Consider the following 26783-nt stretch of genomic DNA (forward strand, 5'->3'; position numbering starts at 1 on the left):
TTTAAAATGGAAAGATAACCATGACACTTTCCTTTCTAGAAGCTAGTCAGCTGCTCTCTCATTCCTGCATTGGAACGTCTGGCCCAGAGCAACCCTTGTAATGGGTCCCTCTCTCAAAGGCATGGTTGAGACCAGAGAGAGGCATCCCATGGGTCACAGCTGGAGAAAATGGGCCTGTGGCATCCTCTTCAAGTTGAAGCTTGGGATGCATTTTCTCGTTGTGCAGCTTCAGGTACATTATGGGCTAAATGGCTTTGTATTTTTTTGTTTGGTTGGTTTTTAATGGGCATTGAACTTTTTTTTTTTTTTTTTTTTTTTTAAAGTTCTGGGATACATGTGCAGAACATGCAGGTTTGTTACATAAGTATACATGTGCCATGGTGGTTTGCTGCACCCATCAACCCGTCATCTACATTAGGTATTTCTCCTAATGCTATCTCTCCCCTAGTCCCCCACCCCGATAGGCCCCCAGCAGGGGTTTTCCCCTCTGTGTGTCCATGTGTTCTCATTGTTCAACTCCCACTTATGAGTGAGAACATGCAGTGTTTGGTTTTCTGTTCCTATGTTAGTTTGCTGAGGATGATGGTTTCCAGCTTCATCCATGTCCCTGCAAAGGACATGAACTCATCCTTCTTTATGGCTGCATAGTATTCCATGTATATGTACCACATTTTCTTTATCCAGTCTATCATTGATGGGCATTTGGGTTGGTTCCAAGTGCATGCTATTGTGAACAGTACCACAATAAATATATGTGCGCGTGTGTCTTTATAGTAGAATGATTTATAATTCTTTGGGTATACACCCAGTAATGGGATGGCTGGGTCAAATGGTATTTCTAGTTCTAGATCCTTGAGGAATCGCCACACTGTCTTCCACAATGGTTGAACTAATTTACAGTCCTACCAACAGTGTAAAAGCATTCCTATTTCTCCACATCCTCTCCAGCATCTGTTGTTCCCTGACTTTTTAATGATCGCCATTCTAACTGGCATGAGATGGTATCTCATTGTGGTTTTGATTTGCATTTCTCTAATGACCAGTGATGATGAGCATTTTTTCATGTTTGTTGACTGCAAAAATGTCTTCTTTTGAGAAGTGTCTGTTCATATCCTTCACCCACTTTTTGATGGTGGTGTTTTTTTCTTGTAAATTTGTTTAAGTTCTTTGTAGACTCTGGATATTAGCCCTGTGTCAGATGGAGCTTTTGCTGTGCAGAAGCTCTTTATTTTAATTAGATCCCATTTGTCTATTTTGGCTTTGTTGCCATTGCTTTTGGTGATTTAGTCATGAAGTCTTTGCCCATGCCTATGTCCTGAATGGTATTGCCTAGGTTTTCTTCTAGGGTTTTTATGGTTAGGTCTTACATTTAAATCTTTAATCCATCTTGAGTTAATTTTTGTATAAGGTGTAAGGAAGGGATCCAGTTTCAGCTTTCTGCATATGGCTAGCCAGTTTTCCCAACACCATTTATTAAATAGGGAATCCTTTCCCCATTTCTTGTTGTTGTCAGGTTTGTTAAAGATCAGATGGTTGTAGAAGTTTGCTGTTATTTCTGAGGCTTCTGTTCTGTTCCATTGGTCTATATGTCTGTTTTGGTACCAGTACCATGCTGTTTTGGTTTACTGCAGCCTTGTAGTAGAGTTTGAAGTCAGGTAGCATGTTGCCTCCAGCTTTGTTCTGTTTGCTTAGGATTGTCTTGGCAATGCGGGCTCTTTTTTGGTTCCGTATAGAAACTTAAAGTAGTTTTTTCCAATTCTGTGAAGAAAGTCAATGGTAGGTTGATGGGGATAGCATTGAATCTATAAATTACTTTGAGTAGTATGGCCATTTTCATGCTATCGATTCTTCCCGTCCATGAGCATGGAATGTTTTTCCATTTGTTTCTATCCTCTCTTATTTCCTTGAGCAGTGGTTTATAGTTCTCCTTGAAGAGGTCCTTCACATTTCTTGTAAATTGTATTCGTAGGTATTTTATTCTCTTTGCAGGAATTGTGAATGTGAGTTCACTCGTGATTTGGCTCTCTGTCTGTTATTGGTATATAGGAGTGCTAGTGATTTTTGCACATTGATTTTGTATCCTGAGACTTTGCTGAAGTTGCTTATCAGCTTAGGGAGATTCTGGGCTGAGACGATGGGGTTTTCTAACTATACAATCATGTCATCTGCAAACAGACAATGTGACTTCCTCTTTTCCTAATTGAATACCCTTTATTTCTTTCTCTTGTCTGATTGGCCTGGCCAGAACTTCCAATACTGTGTTGAATAAGAGTGGTGAGAGAAGGCATCCTTGTCTTGTGCCAGTTTTCAAAGGGAATATTTCCAGTTTTTGCCTATTCAGTATGCTATTGGCTGTGGGTTTGTCATAAATAGCTCTTGTTATTTTGAGATGCATTCCATCAATACCTAGTTTATTCAGAGTTTTTAGCATGAAGGCGTGGGGTGTTGAATTTTGTTGTATGCCTTTTCTGCATCAATTAAGACAGTCGTGGTTTTTGTCATTGGTTCTGTTTATGTGATGGATTATGTTTATTGATTTGCATATATTGAATCAGCTCTGTATCCCAGGGATGAAGCTGACTTGATCATGGTGGATACGCTTTTTGATGTGCTGCTGGATTCAGTTTGCCAGTATTTTATTGAGGATTTTTGTATCGATGTTCATCAGGGATACTGGCCTAAAATGTTCTTTTTCTGTTGAGTCTCTGTCAGGTTTTGGCATCAGGATGATAATGGCCTCATAAAATGAGTTAGGGAGGATTCCCTTTTTCTGTTGTTTGGAATAGTTTCAGAAGGAATGGTACCAGCTCCTCTTTGTACCTCTGGTAGAATTTGGCTGTGAATACGTCTGGTCCTGGAATTTTTTGTTTGGTAGGCTATTACTCCCTCAATTTCAGAACTTTTTATTGGTCTATTCAGGGATTTGACTTCTTCCTGGTTTAGTCTCAGGAGGTTTAGTATGTGTCCAGGAATTTATCCATTTCTTCTAGATTTTCTAGTTTATTTGTGTAGAGGTGTTTATAGTATTCTCTGACAGTAGTTTGTATTTCTGTGGGATCGGTGGTGATATCCCCTATATCATTTTTTATTGTGTCTATTTGATCCTTCTCTCTTTTCTTTCTCATTAGTCTGGCTAGTGGTCTATCAGTATGGTTGATCTTTTCAAAAAACCGGATCCTGGATTCACTGATTTTTTTGAAGGGTTTTTTGTGTCTCTGTCTCCTTCTGTTTTGCTCTGATCTTAGTTATTTCTTGTCTTCTGCTAGCTTTTGAATATATTTGCTGTTGCTTCTCTAGTTCTTTTAATTGTGATGTTATAGTGTCAATTTTGGATCATTCCTGCTTTCACTTGTGGGCATTTAGTGCTATAAATTTCCATCTACACACTGCTTTAAATATGTCCCAGAGATTTGGGTGCTTTGTGTCTTCGTTCACATTGGTTTCAAAGAACATCTTTATTTCTGCCTTCATTTTGTTAGTTACCCAGTAGTTATTCAGGAGCAGGTTGTTCAGTTTCCATATAGTTGAGCAGTTTTGAGTGAGTTCTTAATCCTGAGTCCTAATCTGATTGCACTGTAGTCTGAGAGACTGTTAATGACTTCCGTTCTTTTGCATTTGCTGAGGAGTGTTTTACTTCGAATTATGTGGTGAATTTTAGAATAAGTGTGATGTGGTGCTGAGAAGAATGTATATTCTGTTGATTTGGGGTGGAGAGTTCTGTAGATGACTGTTAGGTCTGCTTGGTCCAGAGCCGAGTTCAAGTCCTGGATGTCCTTGTTAATTTTCTGTCTCATTGATCTGTCCAGTGTTGACAGTGGGGTGCTGAAGTCTCCCACTATTATTGTGTGGGAGTCTAAGTCTCTTTGTAGGTCTCTGAGAACTTGCTTTATGAATCTGGGTGCTCCTGTATTGGGTGCATATATATTTAGGATGGTTAGCTCTTCTGTTGAATTGATCCCCTTACCATTATGTAATGCCCATCTTTGTCTCTTTTGATCTTTGTTGGTTTGAAGTCTGTTTTATCAGAGACTAGGATTGCAACCCCTGCTTTTTTTTTTGCTTTCCATTTGCTTCGTAAGTATTTCTCCATCCCTTTATTTTGAGCCTATGTGTGTCTTTGCATGTGAGATGGGTCTCTTGAATACAGCATACTCATGGGTCTTAACTCTTTATCCACTTTGCCAGTCTGTGTCTTTTAATTGGGGCATGTAGCCCGTTTACATTTAAGATTAATATTGTTAAGTGTGAACTTGATTCTTTCATTATGATGCTATTTTGTCCATTAGTTGATGCAGTTTCTTCATAGCATTGATGGTCTTTACAATTTGATATGTTTTTGCAGTGACTGGTACCAGTTGTTCCTTTTCATGTTTAGTGCTTCCTTCAGTAGCTCCTGTAAGGCAGGCCTGGTGGTGACACAATCTCTCAGTATTTGCTTGTCTGTAAAGGATTTTATTTCTCCTTTGCTTATGAAGCTTAGTTTGGCTGGACATGAAATTCTGAGTTGAAAATTCTTTTCTTTAAGAATGTTGAATATTGGCCCCCACTCTCTTCTGGCTTGTAGGGTTTCTGCCAAGAGATCCGCTGTTAGTCTGGTGGGCTTCCCTTTGTGGGTAACGCAACCTTTCTGTCTGGCTGCCCTTAACATTTTTTCCTTCATTTCAACCTTGGTGAATCTGACAATTATGTGTCTTGGGGTTGCTCTTCTTGAGGAATATCTTTGTGATGTTCTCTATATTTCCTGAATTTGAATGTTGTCCTGCCTTGCTAGGTTGGGAAGTTCTTCTGGATAATATCCTGAAGAGTGTTTTCCAGCTTGGTTCCATTCTCCTTGTCACTTTCAGTTACACCAATCAAATATATATTTGGTCTTTTCGCATAGTCCCATATTTCTTGGAGGCTTTGTTGGTTTCTTTTTACTCTTTTTTCCTCTAATCTTGTCTTCTTGCTTTATTTCATTGAGTTGATCTTCAATCTCTGCTATCCTTTATTCCGCTTGATCGATTCAGCTACTGATATTTGTGTATGCCTCACAAAGTTCTCGTGCTGTGTTTTTCAGCTCCATCAGATCATTTATGTTCTTCTCTAAACTGGTTATTCTGGTTAGCGATTTGTCTAACCTTTTTTCAAGGCTCTTAGCTTCCTTGCACTGGGTTAGCACATGCTCCTTCAGCTCGGAGGAGTTCGTTATTACCCATCTTCTTAAGCCTGCTTTTGTCAGTTGTCAAACTCATTCTCCATCCAGTTTTGTTCCCTTACTGGTGAGGAGTTGTGATCCTTTGGAGGAGAAGAGGCATTCTGTTTTTTGGAGTTTTCAGCCTTTTTGTGCTGGTTTCTCCCCATCTTTGTGGATTTATCTACCTTTGGTCTTTGATGCTGGTGACCTTTGGATGGGGTTTCTGAGTAGACTTCCTTTTTGTTGATGTTGCTACTATTCCTTTCTATTAGTTAGTTTTCCTTGTAACAGGCCTCTTTTCTGCAGGTGTGCTGGAGTCTGCTGGAGGTCCACTCCAGACCCTGTTTGCCTGGGTATCACCAGTAGAGGCTGCAGAACAGCAAAGATTGCTGCCTGTTCCTCTGGAAGCTTCCTCCCAGAGGGGTACCCATCAGATGCCAGCCAGAGCTCTCCTGTATAAGGTGTCTGTTGGCCCCTACTGAGAGGTGTCTCCCAGTCAGAATACACGGGGGTCAGGGACCCACTTGAGGCAGCCTGTTCCGTAGCAGAGCTTGAACACTGTGCTGGGAGATCTGCTGCTCTCTTCAGAGCTGTCAGGCAGGGACGTTTAAGTCTGCTGAAGCTATGCCCACAGCCTCCCCTTCCCCCAGGTGCTCTGTCCCAGGGAGATGGGGGTTTTATGTATAAGTCCCTGACTGGGGCTGCTGCCTTATCTTCAAAGATGCCCTGCCCAGGGAGGAGGAAATCTACAGAGGCAGTATGGCTGCAGCAGCCTTGAGCTGCAGTGGATTCCGCCCAGTTTGAACTTCTTGGCAGCTTTGTTTACACTATGAGTGTAAAACCGCCTACTCAAGCCTCAGCAATGGCAGGCACCCCTCCCCCAACCAAGCAGGTGATTTCTGCATTTCCAGCTGAGGTACCTGGTTCATCTCATTGGGACTGGTTGGACAGTAGGTGCGTGCAGCCCACAGAGGGTGAGCAGAAGCAGGGTGGGTCGTCACCTTACCTGGGAAGCACAAGGGGTCGGGGGATTTCCCTTTCCTAGCCAAGGGAAGCCGTGACAGACTGTACCAGGAGGAAAGGTACACTCCGACCCAGATGCTGCACTTCTCCCACAGTCTTCACAACCACAGACCAGGAGATTCCCTCCGATGCCTGGCTCGTTGGGTCCCACCCCCACGGAGCCCAGCAAGCTAACACTCATTGGCTTGGAATTCTTGCTGGTAGCTCAGCAGTCTGAGGTCAATCTGGGATGCTCAAACATTGTTTTCTGTGGGGGGAGTGCATCCTCACCTCCAACCACTGACTTAAAAACCGTAAACATAGTCTCGTATAAAAACAACTTCCCAAGACGCTGGTTCAACAAGATGTTAATTGGTGTTGTAAGAGAAAGGAGTTAGTCAAATACACTTGTGAAACATTGCAAATGATTGGAAGATTCATAAAGGCTCTGTGCTTTGCAGTAAACTCATTTATCTCAGTTATTTTCCCCAACCTAGAGTGTGGTAAGAGCTGCCTCCTGCTGACAGAAATTCCGTGTCTGCTCCTGTGATTCAGGTGTGGTTGAGGACAACTGCCCCTGGGGAGGAGAAAGTGGCTCCAGTCAGGGCTGGCTTTTTACTCTCTTCCTGGGCAGGCAGGACTGCCTGACTAGTGTGTCTTTAACTGTAAGTTTTGGATATCTTTATATGTTGAAATCCTAGTGTAGAGTTGATGAATATCCGTTATTGGGTTAGTGAAGCTTGTTCCCATGGCAGCCTTAGACAACTCTGATCACAAGTGTGAAGGGTAACGAAGTGAGACCATGAAAGGCAGCTTTCCTGGCTCTGACAAGCAATTATTTCCCAGAGATGCTTGAGTTCAACTTCTCTCCAAGAACGCCTGAGTTTTGTAAGCATATCCAAAGACATGTTATAGCTTCCTTATTACATATTTTACTTAGTTAAATATTGCATGTTCTGACTCAGGAAATTCTTCCAGGATGTCATAAAGACCTTTAAGATACTTTTTTAGATGGCACAGCAGGCACCCCAAACTCAAATGTCATAAATGTGAAATGAGCGGCAGAAGTAGAAACCGTATCATAAAAACATGGAAATTAAAAATGGGATATGGATTCATAGTATAGAAGAGCACTAACTCTGAACGTGGGTGCTTTGAGTTTGATTCTAAGTAGTTGTGACCTCTATACTTTAGTTTCTGTACCTGTGAAGTGGGGATAAGAGTGTCTACCTCATAGGGTTGTGCTAAATAAAGTATGCCAAGCACTTAGTATAGTTTCCAGTACGAGGAAGATACTTGAACATAGATGTTATTATTTTAAGGAGAAGGTTAATGGTCTTGGAAAGAGATGGATCAGAGGATTCAGATTTGTTAGATGGAGCTCTTGCCCATTAAAGGAGTTTACAAGTTTCTAGCTGTTGAGTTCTATGCATGAGTTTTTTTCTTTTTAAAAAATATATTTTTTTGTTTTTGAGAGAAAGATATTGGCAGTTGAAAGGCTAACACAGTAGACCATCACATTACTAAGTATTTGTTGAATTGGAGAAAATGATTAAAAGCACAGGCCTTTCGGGCACAGTGGCTCATGCTTGTAATCCCAGAATTTTGGGAGGCCAAGGCGGGAAGACTGCTTGAGCCCAGAGGTTTAAGACCAGCTGGGCAACATAGGGAGACCTCATGTCTACAAATTAGCTGAGTGTGGTGGCACATACCTGTGGTCCCAGCTACTTGGGAGGCTGAGGTGGGAGGAATGCTTGAGCCCTGGAGTTTGAGACTGCAGTAAGGTGTGATTGTTCTACTTTTCTCCAGTCTAGGTGACAGAGTGAGGCGCTGTCTCAAAATAAAAAAGCACAGGCCTTTGACTCAGAGTTCCAATGGTGGCTCCCCCAGGGAAGAACTGTGTGACCTTGGGCAACCTAGTGAACCATACTGAGCCAGGCTTCTGGTTGGAAAGGGTGCTCAGAGTGGAGAGGTATGGCCTAGTAGAGAAAAAGGCATCAAGATTAGTGGGTAGGAATAAAACCACGTTACTAAATCCAGAAAGAACTGTAATCAGGCCCTGGGAGAAAAGCAAAACAGTGAAAGAGGGCAGAATTGCCGAATGGCTCCTCTGGTCTTTTGATCACAAAAGTGAGGGATGCCAGAAACACAGAGTTAAATCGTCCACCAGAGAAGCACCATTCATGCTCTGCTGTTGATTGCCCTGGAAACCAGAATCCAGCTCTACTGCCAGGGAAATCTTAACTGGGACACCACCTATAAAAGAAATGGTAGCAATTAGAGGCACAGGCAGACTTAGTGTGACCAGCTCCACTCAGGGAGGGTCTGGGGATGAGTTCAGGAGGGAGTCGCAAAGAGAGGGAATTTAGATATGTAAAAGCCATGCTCTGTGGAAGCCCATGGAGTTTGTAATTCATAGATGCACATCCATATTTTCTCTCACTCATTTTTGTGAACAGCTCCACCTGGCAGGAGGCCGCTCTCATTCTGGTGCTCTGGATAAGCTGCTGAGACAGCTCTGTGGAAAGACCAGCCCCCTTGAGTTGAGGCCACATGACTAAGCTCTGGCCGGTAGAATACTGGTGGACATGGTGTGCACACAGGGCAGGTCCTTTAAGAAGGAAACTGCACGATGCTTTTCCACCTCCATTGGGCTGGACTTGGTAATAGTGGTGAGTCAGGTTTGATTACAGTGGGCTGGGACCCCATGTTGGGAGGTCAGTGGGTTGGCACCCTTCCTGGTTGGGGAGCAAGCTTATTCAAGGCTTCACCCTTTGCTCTCTCCACATGTCTGTGTATTGCTAAAAAACCACTGTGGAAGAGATGGCCCTTTTGCATGTCTTTAAGAAGCCAGTTGGCCAGGTGCGGTGGCTCATGCCCATAATGCCAGCACTTTGGGAGGCTGAGGCAGGATTGTTTAAGCCCAGGAATTTGAGATCAGCCTCTGTCTCACAGATGGCCATCAGTAGAGTAGATGCCACCCTTATATACACCTCTGTCTCTCTCTCATCTACCACTAAAGCTCGAACACCTCTGCCCTAGGGTACACAGTCAGGCCTTCTCATTTAGTTCATGGTTACCTGAAACCTTTGGTTGAAGGGGTATCACATTTTTACATTGTGTTTGATACTGCTCTCCATGTTGCTGTGTGTGCACATCAACACCCCTTATTTCAAACAGGATGGCAAGTTCCAGAAAGTGGGGGTGGCCCCGTTCTGTATGTTCTTTCCTGGTAAGTGACTCCTGAAGTGGTCATATTTACTTAACTGCACAGTGAACAAAATGGCAGGCCAGGCTAGATCCAGAGACTAGAGGAAACCCAGGTTAGTGTCTTAAAGACCCTAAAGGGGAAAAAAGGCATTTTTCTGGTAGTCCCCATGTTGAATTTCTACATATATACAAATAAGTTTAAGATAAACCACTGTTTCTCCAAACTTTTCTTAATAGTGTCAGCATTTCAGCATCTCTACACAGATCTAAGTCTCCTTCCCCTATGGGTCACTCACCTATTTCAGCACCATTTGCTGGGCATCTCCGTGAGCCTGGCACTGGCTGGGCACACGATGCAGGTGCTAAGGGCTTGGTCTGTGATTTCCATGGATGAGGGTGTTCGTGCTACTCGTGGGAGATTTCACTCAGTCCCAGTTTTGTCACCTAGAGCCTGACGGTTCCCAGTTATACACAAGTGTAAAATGCCAATCAGGAGGAAAAACAAAGGCTTGTCCCAGCCAGCCAGGGGCTTGTAACAAGGGAAGATGGTCCTGGTGTTCCTGCCCTGAGAAAGTAGCCTGAGTGCTGGTGGCTGTGGGGACCCCAGCATGCTCCTCGGTCCTAGCTCTTATGGTATCTTCGTCCCACTGTGGGGAGTCCATGAATGTGAAAGTACTTTGTAAAATATATAGAGATCATTAGTGTCAATAGGATTACCTTTCCTCATTTCACCACATCATGGCTTTACTTTCCTCTCTGGTCACAACATGGAACTGAAGTAGCCTTTTAACGTTATTTGTTACTGTTACAGAATGGAGTTTGCTCCCTGTTCTTGAAGTAAAAGGAGAATTAAATGCCGTATCTTCATTTCAAATCTAGATCCATTTTTTTTTCCTTATATGTAAGCCCTGATAATTTTTTCCCATGGACTTGAGGATCCTGAAATGACTCAAAGGTGTATGCTGCTCAAACTCTTAAGTTCCCAGTAGCTTAAGAATGGCCATGGCAACCAGAGGAGGAGAGGTAGAGAAATGGCAGTCTCTACTTACAACCATTCCATTATTGATGGGCATTACAGTTTCCGACTTTTCACTATTATGGCAAGAAAACACAGTTTTAGTTGGTTAGGGCTGCTGTAACAAAGTACCCCAAACTGAGTGGCTTAAACAGTGACATGTATTGCCTCAGTTCTGGAGGCTGGAAGTCCAAGACCAAGGTGGGCAGGGTTGGTTCCTTGTGAGTGCTGTGAGGGAGAATCTGTTCCAGGCCTCTCTCCTGGGCTTGTGAATGGCTGTCTGTCTTCTCCCTGCCTGTTCACATGGTCTTTCCTCTGCATGTTGGTCTCTGTGTCCAAATTTCCCCTTTTCATCAGGACACCATTATATTGGATTAAGACCCACTCTAATGACTTCACTTTAATTTTGTTTGCTCCGTAAAGGCTCCATTTCCAAATAAGGTCATATTCTGAGGTACTGGTGGCTGGGACTTTCACATCTTCTTTGGAGGCGCACAATTCAACCCATAACAAATGTCATGAAAGAAGAAGGTGTTCGCGGATTCCTTTATTTATTTAGGAGGTGGGGGTGGGATGCGGAGGAAGTTTCCTATAGGGAAAGAGTTGAGAAGAGTCTGCAGGGACTGAGCTAGAAAGCAATGACATTCCGTAATTGGAAAAGAGCAGGGCACATCTGTAAGTACCTGGTGTGAGTTTTGTAAGAAAACCTACCTTATGAATGAGTACAGTGGACTACTACTTAGTACATTCATACATGTTTCTACCATCTCAAGATTTTTATATATACAGTATATGATCTGCTTTTATAAATGTACAGCTTGAAAAAAGATCCTTCTTGTAATAAGTACAGCATTTAAACACAAACCAACATGGGCCAGCCACATTCCAACTGAAGACCCAGAGAAAGCAAAGCCGGCAGCCCAGCCCCCAGCCCCTGACCTGCTTGGCGGCCCTGATGGTCGCGGCAAAGTGTAAACCAGTGCCCCGCTGTCCCCCTGGGCTCAGCAGGCCAGCTTGCCCTTGGCATGTGCGTGGGAAGTGCCTGCTCACGCTGAGCCCAGTCTGCAGAGGGCGGGTCCTCCCTGAGGGAAGGTGGCAGAGAGGAATGTGTGTATCAGGTACGGACAAAAGAGATGAAAGAAATGTGCTCTTCAACTAAAGGCACTTGTCAGCGACCGCCTACAGCCATTCCCTAGGCCTGGTGAGCAAGCCGGGTGCTGTTTTGATAGAAGCCTATAAGGTCTGAGCAGACCTCACTTGTCCTCTCACCAGGTTTAAATACAATAAATAAATCTTAATGCATGGTGGTTTTGCCCTCCTGGGTTCCTATGAAGAGGCTACCTTTTAGGATCACTTACGGAGTGACACTCCCTGTCCCCAACCCAGTCTTTTCAGTGTCCTCCATGGGGAAGGTACCAGAATAGCTCCAGGCCTTGGAAAAGCAGTTGCTCATTGTGGATTGTAAGGGGAGCCCCTAAATATCCCCTCCCCTGGTCAGTGCCTGGAGCTCCTCTGCCCCATGCGTCAGAGTCATGGGCGCCTCAGATCTTGGTCACATAGTTGTTGGGGAACAGGCCCTGCTTGCCTCGTAGTCGACCCGTCCACCAGCCAGAAGGATCTGCAGGGGGAGAGAGGTGGTGAAAGTGAAGATCAGTAAGTCTGTTCTGCCCCAGCCAAACACACACTGCTCCTATACGGGCTCAAGTGATGTGGCTCCATCCATATTGTTTTCCCTTTGTTCTTTAAATCAAGAAGTTTGTTGTAAAAAGATATCTACCAAATTAATAAAGCACTCAGCCAAGCCCATGGACTGCTTTACTAATGGATATTGAAGGTTGTCTCCCTGGCTTCCACACCATCTACTTTCATTATGAGGAAGCCAGGAAGTGTGGGTGGGATAGACCCCCCCGCCCCGGTTTCTGGGGACAGCCCCTACCAGTTCTAATCCACTCAGGGTACAGCCTTTGTCTTGCTACTGAAGTTGGTTCAGGGACGGACACATGACTAATTTGGTCTGATCAGAATAAAACTCAGGACTTTCGTCCAATGGCTAAGAAAAGAAGTTGCAGAGATGATGCAGATTTCAGACATGGTTTGGTATGTTGGCCTGGAATTGCTGCTGCCATTTTGCTACCATGAAGAAAAACAGCTTGAGAAGGGAGGGGATATAAAGAAGCGGGCAGAGCTGAAACAAGCATTAAAGGAGCAGCTGGTGTCTTGATCAGACTGAGCCTGAGGCCTGGATCTGCCTCTACAAATTGCAGTTTGAGGAGCTCATAAATTCTCTTCATCTTCACACTAGATCTTACAGCAATGTGACCATGTGCTCTTTGGGAGGCTGTCCCAGCCAACCGGCCACACACTTACCTTCTTTGATAATATCAATAATGTCATTGGCATTAAAGCTGAGTTCGTCTGTGTCCTGAGCGTCATAGGCATACAAAGCCTTGCACTGTGGCACCTGAGGCTTGGGCTTGGGCTGGGGCTTGGGTCTGCCCCCTGCTGGGGGAGGCCTACTGGTCGTTTGTCTCCTGACCCTGTGGGGAGAGAGGAGCAGGTGAGACTGGGCCCCAACAGGAGGCAGCAGCACCGAGCGGTGGTTTGGAGCATGGTGGCCGGCACTGGCCTGTTCAAGTTCAAATTCATCCTTAGAAGACATATGGCCCAGGGCGTAGTCTTTAAACTTGAGGAATAAAAGTAATTTTTCTGACAAGGTTGTTGCAAACACACATAGCTCTTAAAAACCTTAGCTGCTGCTGTTACTGTGTCCCCAGCATAGAAGGCAATGTGGGAGACACATATCCATATAAAAGTATCAAAAGTATACCCATACATTTAAATCAGGAACATTCAGGTATCTGTCCCTCCTTCCTCAAGTTGGGAAATGGAACTTTTGCAGGTGCCACAGAAGCCTGTAGGCATCTCTCCTTCACTGCATTCCCCCCAGATTACCACCACCTTACAGTTTGTATTCATGATTCTCTGGCTTATCTCTACAGTTCGCCACACACGTAAATACCCCTAACCAATATCTGTGGTCCGACTGTATCAACTGTATGAAAGGCATCATATTCCACGGTCACACACTCAACAACTGGACCATGTGCCCTGCTGATGCCTGCAGCTGTAGTTCCTTCATCCTCACTGCCTGATACTACACCACTGCACGAGTGACTGTGTCACAGTTTACTTCTCCAGGGCACTGTGAATGGTCACTTGGGATGGTTCCAGTTTTCACTATTGTAAAAAATGCTGCCGTGAGACTTTGCTCCCCATTCATATCCTTATTATGCCTCAGACCTCACTCCTGTCTACTCCCATCCCATCTGTCCACCCACCCTCATTACTCCGGAGACTTCCCTCCCACGAGCTCATTATTACTCCTTCGACTTCACTCCCATCCCTCATTATTACTCCTCAGACTTCCCCTCCCATCCCTCATTATTACTCAGGCTTCCTTCCCACCCCCCTCATTCCTCCTCAGACTTCCCTCCCAACCTCTCATTATTACTCCTCACACTTACCTCCCACCCCTCATTATTACTCCTCACACTTACCTCCCACCCCTCATTATTACTCCTCACACTTACCTCCCACCCCTCATTATTACTCCTCACACTTACCTCCCACCCCTCATTACTCCTCACACTTACCTCCCACCCCTCATTATTACTCCTCACACTTACCTCCCACCCCTCATTATTACTCCTCATACTTACCTCCCACCCCTCATTACTCCTCACACTTACCTCCCACTCCGCATTATTACTCGTCATACTTACCTCCCACCTCTCATTATTACTCCTCAGGCTTCCCTCCCACCCCCCTCATCCTCCTAAGACTTCCCTCTCAACCCCTCATTACTACTCCTCACACTTACCTCCCACCCCTCATTATTACTCTGCAGACTTCCCTCCTACTCCCTCATTATTACTCCTCAGACTTCCCTCCAAACCCTATTACTCCTCAGACTTCCATCCTACCCCCGATTATTACTCCTCAGACTTCCCTCCTACCCCCTCATTACTCTGCAGACATCCCTCCTACCCCCTCATTATTGCTTCTCAGACTTCCGTCTCACCCTCTCATTATTTGTCAGACTTCCCTCCCAGCCCTCATTATTACTCTGCAGACGTCCTTCCTACCTTACCCTTATTATTACTCCACAGACATCCCTCCTAACCCTCATTATTACTCCACAGACGTCCCTCCTACCCTCTCATTATTACTCCTCAGACTTCCCTCCCATTCCTCATTACTCCTCACACTTCGACCCTCTCATTACTCTGCAGACTTCCCTCACACCCTTCTCATTACTCCACAATCTTTCCTCCCACCCCCTCATTATTACTCCACAGACTTCCCTCTCATTTTGTCACTCAGTATTACTCCTCAGATCTCCTTTCCATTCTTTCATTATTACCCCTCAGAGCTCCCCTTTGCCCCTCCAAAAATGTTGCTGTGAATATTCTTATACAAGAGTTTATCCAGAGCACTTTCTCAACATCTGCACAACTGACATTTGCGGCTGGGAATTCTCTGTTGTGTGTGTGTGTGTGTGTGTGTGTGTGTATGGGGGTGGGTGAGGGAGGCTGTCCTATGCCCTGTAGAATCCCTGGCCTCTACCCACTGGATACCAGTGACACTCCCTCCACCCCACTGTCATAATTATTAAAAATATCTCCAGTGCTCTCACCCTAATCCAGATCTTCTAGCTTTAAAGTTATTCTTTCTATATACTATGCTGCCTTCAGTCACCATTCATATACCGTTTCAAAGGTATATAAGTTCAACTTGTTCCTATTTAGTGAGATCTTTACACCTACACCTGAAACATTTATTTATTAAATATGTTCATAAAAAGCATTTAGCAAAAACAAAAAGGAAAATGGAAACATGGAGAACATTTCTTTTTTTTCCACTTTGCTTAAGGACAAACCAAAGTAAAGGCTATATTCATTTCCCTACAAAAGAAACTTAAGATTTCTCCCTGAAGAAGTTGGGCTGGACCTCAACATGGTGGGACTGGCTGTTAGGTCTGCACATCACTCACACCTACAGGAGCAAGGAGGAAAAGGGAGGGGCTTTCTGGGGCCTGAGTTCTGGAAAGAACCACCACACCCAGTTTTGAGCTGTGCTCTCAGGAGCCACAGCCTGCTGGCCTTGCCCAGGTCCTGTGATGACAGATGCTCATGGGGTGCTGATGAACAACCTGGATCACAAAGGGGTGGCTGGGGGGGACACGGACTGCCAGCAGGGTGGTGGACTGTCCCTAGGAGGGGCTGGGCTCCCCTGAGACTGGGCTTTTCCACCACCCCACATAGGAGGGAGCAATCCCCAAGGCTATTCAGGCTCCACTCCTCTTACCACCACCCCCCTGCCCTTCTCTCTTAGTGCAGAGGAAAGGCATTTTGTAGGTTCTTAGTGTGACATCAGTCATTTTCTACCTAGTGCCTATTGGAAATCCCCATTCCCTGTTCAAGAAGTGCGTGCTTCTCTGAACGTTGGCCAAGCAAGCAGGTTTTAAATTAAGCACCCTATATATTGGGGATGTGTCAGCATTTGGTTAATAAGAGCCATTAGCCTGGATACCAGATGTCATGTGACTTCTCAGCAACAAGGAATGAAAGGGGGTGGGGGCAGGCATTACAACACCCTGGGAGGGAGGAAGCCTCCAGCCTGGCAGGCCACAGAACTGGGCTAGAAGTGCACGTGGAAGGACACAGATGCACACATGTGCACGCACACACACCCAAAACCGTCGTCCCTGTCTCCCTGGGGGACTGGTTCCAGGACTCCTCACAGATACTAAACTCCACAGACACGTCCCTCATATGAAAGAGTGTAACAACTGCATATAAACAATGTGCATATGCACATCCTCCTGTATGCGTCAAATCACCTCTATTTAACTTACAATACTTAATATAATTGCTATGTAAATAGTTGTTATACTATGTTGTTTAGGGAATAATGACAAGAAAAAGGCTTTTTTAAAAATATAGGACTGAGTAGGCATGGTGGCTCACGCCTATAATCCCAGCATCTTGGGAGACCAAGGCACGTGGATCACCTGAAGTCAGGAATTCGAGACCAGCCTGGCCAACATGGCAAAACCCTGTCTCTACAAAAAGTACAGAAGTTAGCCAGGCGTGGTGGTGCACGCCTATAGTCCCAGCTACTTGGGAGGCTGAGGCAGGAGAATCACTTGAACCCAGGAGGCGGAGGTTGCAGTGAGCCGAGATTGCGCCACTGCCACTCCAGCCTGGGCCACAGAGTAAGACTCTGTCTCAAAAAAAAAAAAAAAAATTTTTTTTTTTAAGTCTGTACATGTTCACTACAGAGGCAGCTATCTGTACTTTTTCTAAATATTTTCATTCCAAGTTTGGTTGAATCCACAGATGTGGAACCCATGGGCACAGCGGGCCAACTGAACCCACAGATGGAAATTTGTCCTGTCTTGTGCAGGGGAAAAATCCTGCTGTCCTTAATGCAGACTGACAAGGTCTCTAGAGCCCAAGTACGGGGGCTTAGGTACAGGGTCCTCCTGCTGAAGGATTCCCCCCACTGGAGTTGGGGTAAGACAAGACGGATGGCTCCTGAGAGGTAAGACCCTCCCTGCCCTGGGCATCACTCACTTGTTCTGCCCCACCTGCTTCCAGCTTTGACTAAGACTTGTTTCTGTCCTTCATGTCTTCCTTGCCAGTTGTTTCCTTTCTAGGACACTTGACCCTCATGCTAGCTCAGCTGTTATTAGTTCGCCCCAACTTCAACCTGAAAATCTTTCTAACAGCTTTTCTCTGCTCTTGGAAAAAGGACCAAAACCCTTCATGGCGCCTACAGACTCTGCCAGGTGCGGCCCCTGCTCACACCCCAGCCTTACTCCCTGCTTCAGGCCACATTGGTGCCTTCTTACCTTTCTTCATGAGCCCTGGTTGGGGAGAGGACCCTTGTCCACATACTTCAAGTTTACATCATATTTACTGGTGAAACTTACAACAATTTCCCCATAAGATCAGGAATAAAAACAGCACTCACCACTTCTGTCCAATATTATCCTGGAAACTCTAGCCAGGGTAATTAGGGGGAAAAAAAAAAGGCATCTAGATTGTTTTAAACTAGAGATCATAAGTCTGATTGAACGGATTCTTTCTGGTGATAAGATACCAAATTATAAACAAGACCTAAGGGGATGCAGGTGGACCACGCAAATAGCTGTGTGTGTGGCCACTGCATGGTCTTTGATCTCAAGGCATCAGAGGCTGCTTCCTCAGGATACGTGACTACTGGCCAAAGTAAAACCTCAGGAATTACCCGGGGAATTTGGGGTCCTCTGTAGACCCATGACAACAGCTGGCCTAATTGTCCAGGTTATGGGCAACTACTACTGTGCTGGCAACGTAAGCCATCTGGCCCTTTATCACCAGGCTGAATGGGGTTCCTAGTACTCCACAAGTGAGAGGTGGGGGAGGCCAGGGCAGCTTTAGATGGGACATTTGCTGGGGAGCAGGGTGTGGACAGTGGGGACTGTTTGATGGCAGCCGGGAGGAGCGGGCAGGTGGGTGGAGGAGGGAGGACCTCTGCACTTTGCATTAGGAAGGGCAACACTGATGCTGCCACCATTGGCTCTTTCTTGTGATCACAAAGGGGCACAACTGCTCTGCTGGGGCAGCATATTCCCAAAGCGAGCCACAGTGAGAGCCATTCTCCCTGGCCAGCCTGCACATGGCTACACCCTTGTGAGGGCGAGCAGACAGGATGTCTTCTGGGAAACTGCCAGTAGCTGAGTGAAGTCTGGATAAACTCCCCTCAACTGGACCAGGCCTTGTGCTAGGCATTTTCACAGATGCTGCTTCATTTCACCCTCATGACGCTCCTGTGAGATGACTGATGCAGGCTCCTGGAATTTCCTGCTGGTTTCACCACTGGCCACCATGGTGGCCCATGCCTAAGGTTCCTGGCACTGCAGCCACACGGAACCTTTCTGCCTCCTTGGTCTGGCTACGCTCCCCTGGCCTCTCCCCACTTCCCAGGCAGGACTGCTAACTCCTGCTCAGCCTTGGATCTCATTTCCATCACTCCGTCCCCAGACTCTGGTGAACCCCCCGCCACACCCTCCCCTAGCCCACGGCTCCTCCAGAGCAGGGTGAATTGTAGCGTGACGGTGACCTGTGTGGCTATCTGGCTGACTCCCCCTGAGATGGGGCCTCAAGCTCTATGCTGACAGTGTGTAGCAGGAAGGGGACGTGGGCTTGAGTCTGTGTGCTGGGTTTGAGGCCAAGCTCTGCATCTGTAACACCTAAGCAGATTCAGGCAATGGCCTAGGTCCTTTTTCTTTTCCATTTATTAACTTATTTTTATTTTTTTTGAGACCGAGTCTCGCTCTGTGACGCAGGCTGGAGTGCAGTGGCATGATCTCGGCTCACTGCAACCTCCGCCTCCCAGGTTCAAGTGATTCTCGTGCCTCAGCCTCCCAATTAGCTGGGATTACAGGCGCCCACCACCATGCCCATCTAATTTTTGTATTTTTAGTAGAGATGGGGTTTCGGCATGTTGACCAGACTGGTGTCGAACTCCTGACCTCAAGTGATCCGCCTGCCTCAGCCTCCCAACGTGCTGTGATTACAGGTGTAGGCCACTGCGCCCGGCCTCTTTATTTTTAGCCATGAAGTTTTGCCACGTTGCCCAGGCTCGTCTTGAACTCCTGTCCTTAAGTGATCCTCCCACCTTGGCCTCCCGAAGTGCTGGGATTACAGGCGTAAGCCACTGCACCCGGTTCTAGGTCTTTTTTCTAATTCTAGGAAAGTTTTACAGAGAGCTCGGAACAGCACGGAGGAACACAGGAAATCTGTGCCATGAAGCTGTCGTGGAACACAGCCGGTGGAAACAGCCATTTTCCCAGACTCCAACAGCCTGGAAAACCCAGGCAATCTCCTCTGTGTCACTAGGTGGCAATCCTGCGTCATTAATGAGAAGAATGACTTCCTTTTTTATTTTGTTTTGAGACGGAGTTTCTTGTTGCCCAGGCTGGAGTGTAGTGGTACGATCTCAGCTCACCGCAACCTGTGCCTCCTGGGTTCAAGCAATTCTCCTGCCTCAGCCTCCCGAGTAGTTGGGATTACAGGCATGTGCCACCATGCCCGGCTAATCTTGTATTTTTAGTAGAGATGGGGTTTCTCCATGTTGGTCAGGCTGGTCTTGAACTCCTGACCTCAAGTGATCCACCTGCTTTGGCCTCCCAAAGTGCTGGGATTACAGGCATGAGCCACTACGCCCGGCCGGGAATGACTTTCAAAGAAACTGCCAGAAATTTGATTAATGAGGTCTTCTAGGTGGCTGGAGCCCCCCAACTCCCAGCCAAGGCAGTTGGTTAATCCAGGAGGAAGGGATTACAAACCCCCTTACAGGGCACATGAGACCCCATGCCCACCGTGCCAGAACAGCCTCAGTCCAGCTTGCAAGAGCTGATAGAACTTTCAGGCATTTTATGAGCCAGTTGTCAAACACGGCCATTATTAAAAATCAAATCATTGACAACAAAGAAATTGTATTAAAGCAAAGGCAATAAATGCTAATCATTTATCCCTTCCTACTTCTCACTGCACCCTCTGCGTCCCGGGTTCAAGCGTTTCTCCTGCCTCAGCCTCCCGAGTAGCTGGGATTACGAGCATGTGCCAAGAAGCCCGGCTAATTTTTTTTTTTTTTTTTTGTATTTTTAGTAGAGATAGGGTTTCACCATGTTGACCAGGCTGGTCTCAAACTCCTGGCCTCAAGTGATCCACCCACCTTGGCCTCCCAAAGTGCTGGGATTACAGGCGTGAGCCACCACTCCTGGTCTACTTATTTTCCTTCTATCTACGCATTTGAAGTTATTAAAGTCTATTGCTGATGTGGTAGAAATACTATACAATGGTGTGAGACTGCCCATCTTTTCCCAACTCCGTACTCAGTAGTAGTCACACTGGTAGCTTGAAATTGGCCATGGGGAGAGAATTTTACCCGAGAAACTGGTAAATGTTACAGTTCAGGCCTTTTCCTCGCTGGAGTGCCACTGTTTACCAGAACACTACCATCCTACCATCCTCATGCTGCCCTCACAACAAAACAGGCTCACTCATGTCTAAAAATGCCTTGCCAACTTTTGTTTCATTATTTCCTTATTGTTAGTATTTTTAGAGACAAGGTCTTGCAATGATGCCCAGGCTGGGGTACAGTTACATGATCATACCTCACTGCAGTCTTGAACCCCTGGACTTGGGCCATCCTCCTGCTTTAACCATCTGAGTGCTGGGACTACAGCCATTTACCCCCATTTGTTTTATAATATGTAGAATTTAGATAATTTTGGTAGTTCTGGTACTTTGTGATACAGTATTTGTATTTCTAATAAACATCACAGAATTGAAAATTGTGTTATAAAAATAATTATTTCATTGAGATAATTTTTTTTTTTTTTTTTTGAGACAGAGCCTCACTCTGTCACCTGGCTGGAGTGCAGTGGAATGATCTCAGCTCGCTGCAGCCTCTGCCTCCCGGGTTCAAGTGATTATCATGCCTCAGTCTCCCAAGTAGCTGGGATTACAGGCACCTGCCACCATGCCCGGCTAATTTTTGTATTTTTAGTAGAGACAGGGTTTCACATGTTGGTCAGCCTGGTCTCGAACTCCTGACCTCAAGTGATCCTCCTGCCTTGGCCTCTCGAAGTGCTGGGATTAACGGCATGCGCCACTGTGCCCAGCTAGATAACGGGGAGTTGCAGCAAGATTTCAGACTCAACAATAAGTTATTTTTCTTTTTGACATTTCAATAATAAAGGCTCATTATATCTAATATATATTGTTTATATATATAATATACATGTTAGTATATGGTTAAAAAATTATATATTACTGAGCAAATCCAGTGTTTCATTATATGTAATTTTGTACAATGCAATTTAGTTTTCTTATTTTAGGGTAATTTGTACACATCACTTTATGTGTCTATTACCAATTAAACATAACTACATGAAAAAGCTGACCTACAGCAACTTCTTTTTGCACCAGGTTCTTTCTTCTGAGTAGGGCAATCACATTATAACCCAGAAGCAAATAACATTTCCTGATGAATTAAGCACACTACATCCAGTTTGCTTTGTGAAAACTTGTACTGCAAGAGTCCTGTATTACTGACCAGAGAAGAAACAAATGATCTCTTTGCCCCAAGACATTAGGATGTCAGCTGACATTTGAGTCCTCACAGATGGCTGCCGAATCTCACAAGGTGCCAAAAGTCCACAAGGAAACAAAACCCCAAATGACATCAAAACTCAACTGAGGGCTAGTTAATTCCCTCTGTCCTGGCAATGTCCATTCTTTCCATGGGATGTTCATTGTTATGATGACTGCAGCTGAGATAGATGTTTAGTTAGAAAGAGACTGTAGAGGCCAGGAGTTCGAGACCAGCCTGGCCAACATGGCAAAACCCTGTCCCTACTAAAAATTAGCCAGGCGTGGTGGCTCATGCCTGTAATCCCAGCTACTTGGGAGGTTGAGGCATGTGAATCACTTGAACGTGGGAGGCAGATGTTGAGCTGCAGTGAGCCAGGATCGCACCATTGCACTCCAGCCTCAGTGACAGAGTGAGACTCTGTCAAAAAAAAAAAAAAAAAAAAAAAAAGAGAGAACAAGAGAGAGAGAGAGAGAGAGAGAGAGACTGTGGAATAGTGCAGAGCCGGAAGGAGTTTGTGACTTTCCTTCTTCAAATCGTCCAAATGAGGCTCTAATGTCTAGTGTCTGTTACCGTTACTGCAGAACTGTGTGCCACTGATGCTCTGTGCCCATGGAGAACAGGCACAGCTGCCAAGGGTGTGTGTGTGTTGGGGGCGGGCATCTCCCTGTCTAGTCTCCTTGTTTTGGCTTCCCTAGGCTGTCCATTCCCCGCATTAAAGCCAGCAATGCCTGAAGTGTAGAGCTTCATGGAATCCATGGCTCTAGGCAGGCCAGAGATTTGAGTTCTTGAGAATAAAGCCACTGGGCCAGGGAATGTCACCTTTCAACCCTGGTAGAGCATTAAAATTTCCTTGTGAGACCAACCAATGAATAACAGTAATGAGACAAATACAAAATAACTTTCAAATAGCACTGTGCTTTATAGCACACAAAGCCCTTACTTAACCTTCAAGAAAACTCTGACGAGTGGGTTTTCAAAATTATTATATTATTAGTATCCCTATTGTACAGGTGAAGACACCAAGGAGTAGAAAGATTAAGTGACAAGCCTGGGGTAGCACATAGAAGGCACATGGCTCAGTAAATATTGATGAATAAAAGAAAAAGGAATGAATGGACAAACCAGGACTCACATCCTGCTCTTATAGCTGCAAATCTTGTGCTCTCTGCACTCTAAATGCCACCTTTTGTGAATTTCTGTGTAGCTCCCATACCTCCTGGGTGGGTGTGCCTAGTCTATCAAGGGGAGCTGGGATTAAGCTTTCGAATATCACCTCTTTGTTCTGCAGATGTGAAATGTATGTCTTGAAATTCCAAGAAGGAAAATAATGGCATTTTATTCCACTGGCTCTTAAAAATATGCTGTGTTCCAAAAGGTTGAATCTATAAACATTACTGGAAATGTGGAAATGGATGCCAGGAATTCCTCAGCACCATGTCTGCCCGGGCCAGGATATGGCTGCTGCTCCCATAGATTATGGGTTGAGAAATATTGCTGTTGGACACTTGATGGAAATTTTAAGCCCCTTGAAAATATGACTCCATTGGGAGGATCTTGACAAGAGACACAGAGGCAGCATTTAACTATTTCTGTTGGCCCCTCCTTTGTGGCATGCCCAGAAGCCCCACCACTGAGCACCTGCAAGATTTTTCTGTTTTTCCAACTTCTAGTTGGATTAATCTCTGGAGTATCTTGAAATTTCCTGAAGTTGTCCTCCCACAAAATGGACCACAGGATTAAAAAGGTTAACAGACATTTCCAGTCTGGGTTTTAATGCTTCCAAGAATGAACTGCAGATAGATTATGTACATTTCAGTTATAGGAGGGAAAATTACGACACACACTGGATAGTGAGATCAGAGCAAAGGTGGATGGATGAACTGTTTTGTGTATTTTTTTGAGATGGAGTCTCGCTCTGTGGCCCAGGCTGGAGTGCAGTGGCGCAATCTCGGCTCACTGCAAGCTCCGCTTCCCAGTTTCATGCCATTCTCCTGCCTCAGCCTCCCGAGTAGCTGGGACTACAGGCGCCCGCCACCATGCCCGGCTAATTTTTTGTATTTTTAGTAGAGATGGGGTTTCACCGTGTTAACCAGGATGGTCTCAATCTCCTGACCTCGTGTTCCGTCCACCTCGGCCTTCCAAAGTGCTGGATTACAGGCGTGAGCCACCATGCCCGGCCTGGATGAACTGTTTATAAGATTCTTGCCTAACCTCTTCTCTTTCCTTGAGAATCAGGAAAGATCTTTGACCTGAGTTAGACTTTTCAAAAGCTATACTAATCGATGGCAAGATCCTGATTCCCACTGCAGATCTCTCAGTGTTTCCAGGAGAATGATAATGATAGCTACCATGTGCACAAATACTGCAATGCAAGGGTAAAGAATCCAGTTGGGATGGTCATTAATTTAGTGAAATCTTCATGCTCTCTTCAAAACAACTGATTGAACCTAAAATAAACTGATAAAGACTTGCCTGAATTAACTTGAGGTGCTAATTACATCATTTGATTTTATCCATATTACATGATCCAAAATAAATTACAGAAAAAGTGCACTGAGGGATGAGAGAGGAAGGAAAGAGAAACCCAGAATGTGAGAGCCGGGAAAGAAAGACCATAGTAATCCTCCTTTCATAGACTGGTTAAAGTCAAGGTTACTGTTTAGAACTTTGATGTATATAAGAATTTTCATATTTATGGAAAAAGTACAAACTTGGGATCCTAAAATTCCCTGCATGCTTCAACAGCCTCCTGTGGGATAAATGCAATTCAGGTTTTTATGGCAAACACGAAGAAGCTGTTAAATTTAGGTAACCATGGGGATCCATAAAATGCCACATCCAAAGTCTCTGGCCACATTAGACACTTTTAATTTTCACCTTTATGTGTTTTAGAAAATAAATACTAACAAAAGGTTCAGCCCTTTGCCCAAGGTACTATTTTGTAAGGAATGTTTGCACAGCAGATTTAAGGTTACAAAGAGGAGGCTAAGACACAGTGTGCCTACTAATCGTGTTTTACATACAAGGAAATCTTACTGCCTAGTAGACAGGTGTGAAGGTGTCCTCTCCTTCCGGCCTCATGGCCAGCCTCCAAGACAGCACCACGTGTACCCAGTCTTTAGGCCTGAAGGCGGCAAAGGGTGCGATAAGACTTAAATAGGGACCACATGGCAGAGGGCTGGAAGGGAGCAGCCTTGGTTAAGACACAGTGTTCCTAAATTGCCTACTTTTGGCTGACAGATGCTCCCAGCTGGCTGATGTGCAAGTCTGCAACTTGCAAAGTAGGCTGGAAAGATGGTTTTGCTTGCCAAAACCAAAGTAAGTAGGCAGCTAGCAGACAGAGCTAAGAGATTTGGTGCATTCTGTTGACTGCTTTTAATACCCTGCCTACTTTGAGGGATCAAACTGGGCCTAGTGGGGTGACTTAGTGATGCTCACCCACCTGAAAGGTGTAGGTCTGGGTTAGAGATCGAAAATCCTGTGAGCCTAACAGCACCCTTGCAATTCACCTTCACATGGAAGCTTCCCTGGCTTTATCAATCAGACCACAGGTGCCTTCAGACTAATGATTTTCAAAATGTGGTCCCTGGATCAGAGTATCACCTGGGAACATGGTAGAAATGCAAATTCGTAGGCCCTACCCCAGACCTACAGAATCAGAAACTCGGGAAGTGGGTCAGCAAGCTTTCCAGGTGATTCTTGTGCACACTAGAGTTTGAGAACTACTGGTTTAGACCAAGCCAATTAGGTAAACCATGGTCATGACAACTGCTAGGATATAGCTACTTACCCAAGAGGGGGGGGTAGTGGAAGGGAAGAGGAGAGGGAGACACACACACACACACACACACACACACACACACACACACACACGCGCGCGCAGGGAGAGGTCTATATAAGGGTGGCATCCACTCTACTGATGGCCGTCTGTGTGATAAAACTAAGGTGCTTTAAGCTGGGTGCTGTGGCTCACGCCTGTAATCCCAGCTACTTTGGGAGGACAAGGCAGGCAGATCATGAGGTCAAGAGATCGAGACCATCCTGGCCAACATGGTGAAACCCTGTCTCAACAAAAAATACAAAAAAATTAGCTGGGTGTGGTAGCGGGTGCCTGTAGTCCCAGCTACTCAGGAGGCTAAGGTAGGACAGTCACTTGAATTCAGGACATGGAGGTTTCAGTGAGCCGAGATCGCACCACTGCACTGCAGCCTGGCAACAGAATAAGACACTGTCTCAAAAACAAAACAAAACAAAACAAACAAAAAAAACAGCTAAGGTGCTTTCATATTTGTAGCCCAAATGAAGTGAGGTAAGACTTGCCAGGGGAAAAGGAACGCTAGGAGAGAACATGGTAAAGTTCCTAAAAGCTCTGTGGTCTTTAGAAGGAAGCTGCTAAGGCAGGAAAAACATCGAATAATAGGGCAAATAGGGCATAAAGGTTAATGGGGCCAGGCACGGTGGCTCATGCCTGTAATCCCAGCACTTTAGAAGGCCGAGGTGGGTGGATTACTTGAGGTCAGGAGTTCGAGACTAGCCTGGCCAACACAGTGAAACCCTGTCTCTACTAAAATACAAAAAATAAAATAAAATAATTAGGCAGGTGTGGTGGCACGTGCCTGTAGTCCTGGCTACTTGGGAAGCTGAGGCAGGGGAATCGCATGAACCCGGGAGGCGGAGATTGCAGTGAGCCGAGATCATGCCACTGCACTCCAGCCTGGCAACAGAGCGAGACTCCGTATCAAAAAAAGAAAAAAAAATTAGTTGGGCGTGGTGCTGGGTACCTATAATCCCAGCTACTCAGGAGGCTGAGGCAGGAGAATCACTTGAACCTGCGAGGAGGAGGCTGCAGTGAGCCAAGATTGTGCCACTGCACTGCAGCCTGGGCAACAGAGCGAGACCCTGTCTCAAAAAACAAAGCAACCAACCACAAACAAAAAGGTGGATGGATGGCTGCCCCCCTCAGAGGAAGGAGATGCTGCTTCTCTTCCTGCACGGGTCTGTTTTGCATTCATACCTCCTGATCCTCATTTGAAACTTCTCCATGGTGCTAGAGACAGGAGAGAGTGGAAAATGGAAGTGGGCCTGAGAGAGGGGAAGAGAAGAGAGAGTGGGCGGGAGCAGGCCGTTACTGGCTTTAGCAGACAGAGCCACTCCGGAGAGTCGTGCAGA

General features: G+C 45.5%; 1 protein-coding gene across 4 annotated transcripts in view; it reads right to left on the reverse strand.

Moving 5' to 3' along the window:
* Nucleotides 1-10935: 10935 nt before the first annotated feature.
* MYO1E (myosin IE) overlaps nt 10936-26783 on the reverse strand; it is a 238920-nt gene continuing 223072 nt past the window's right edge. For 3 of the 4 annotated variants that reach the window (XM_077939508.1, XM_028850992.2, XM_077939507.1), the window contains 2 exons: nt 12771-12940; nt 10936-12021 (listed from right to left, as the gene is read on the reverse strand). In XM_077939508.1, coding sequence (XP_077795634.1) covers nt 11945-12021; nt 12771-12940 — 247 coding nt within the window. In that variant the 3' untranslated portion in view covers nt 10936-11944. Of the gene's footprint in view, nt 12022-12770; nt 12941-20212; nt 20887-26783 lie in introns of those variants that run through there. The other variant, XR_013395631.1, reaches the window with a different exon arrangement.

This window comes from Macaca mulatta, chromosome 7 (assembly GCF_049350105.2).
Source record: "Macaca mulatta isolate MMU2019108-1 chromosome 7, T2T-MMU8v2.0, whole genome shotgun sequence".
NCBI classification, from domain to species: domain Eukaryota; kingdom Metazoa; phylum Chordata; class Mammalia; order Primates; family Cercopithecidae; genus Macaca; species Macaca mulatta.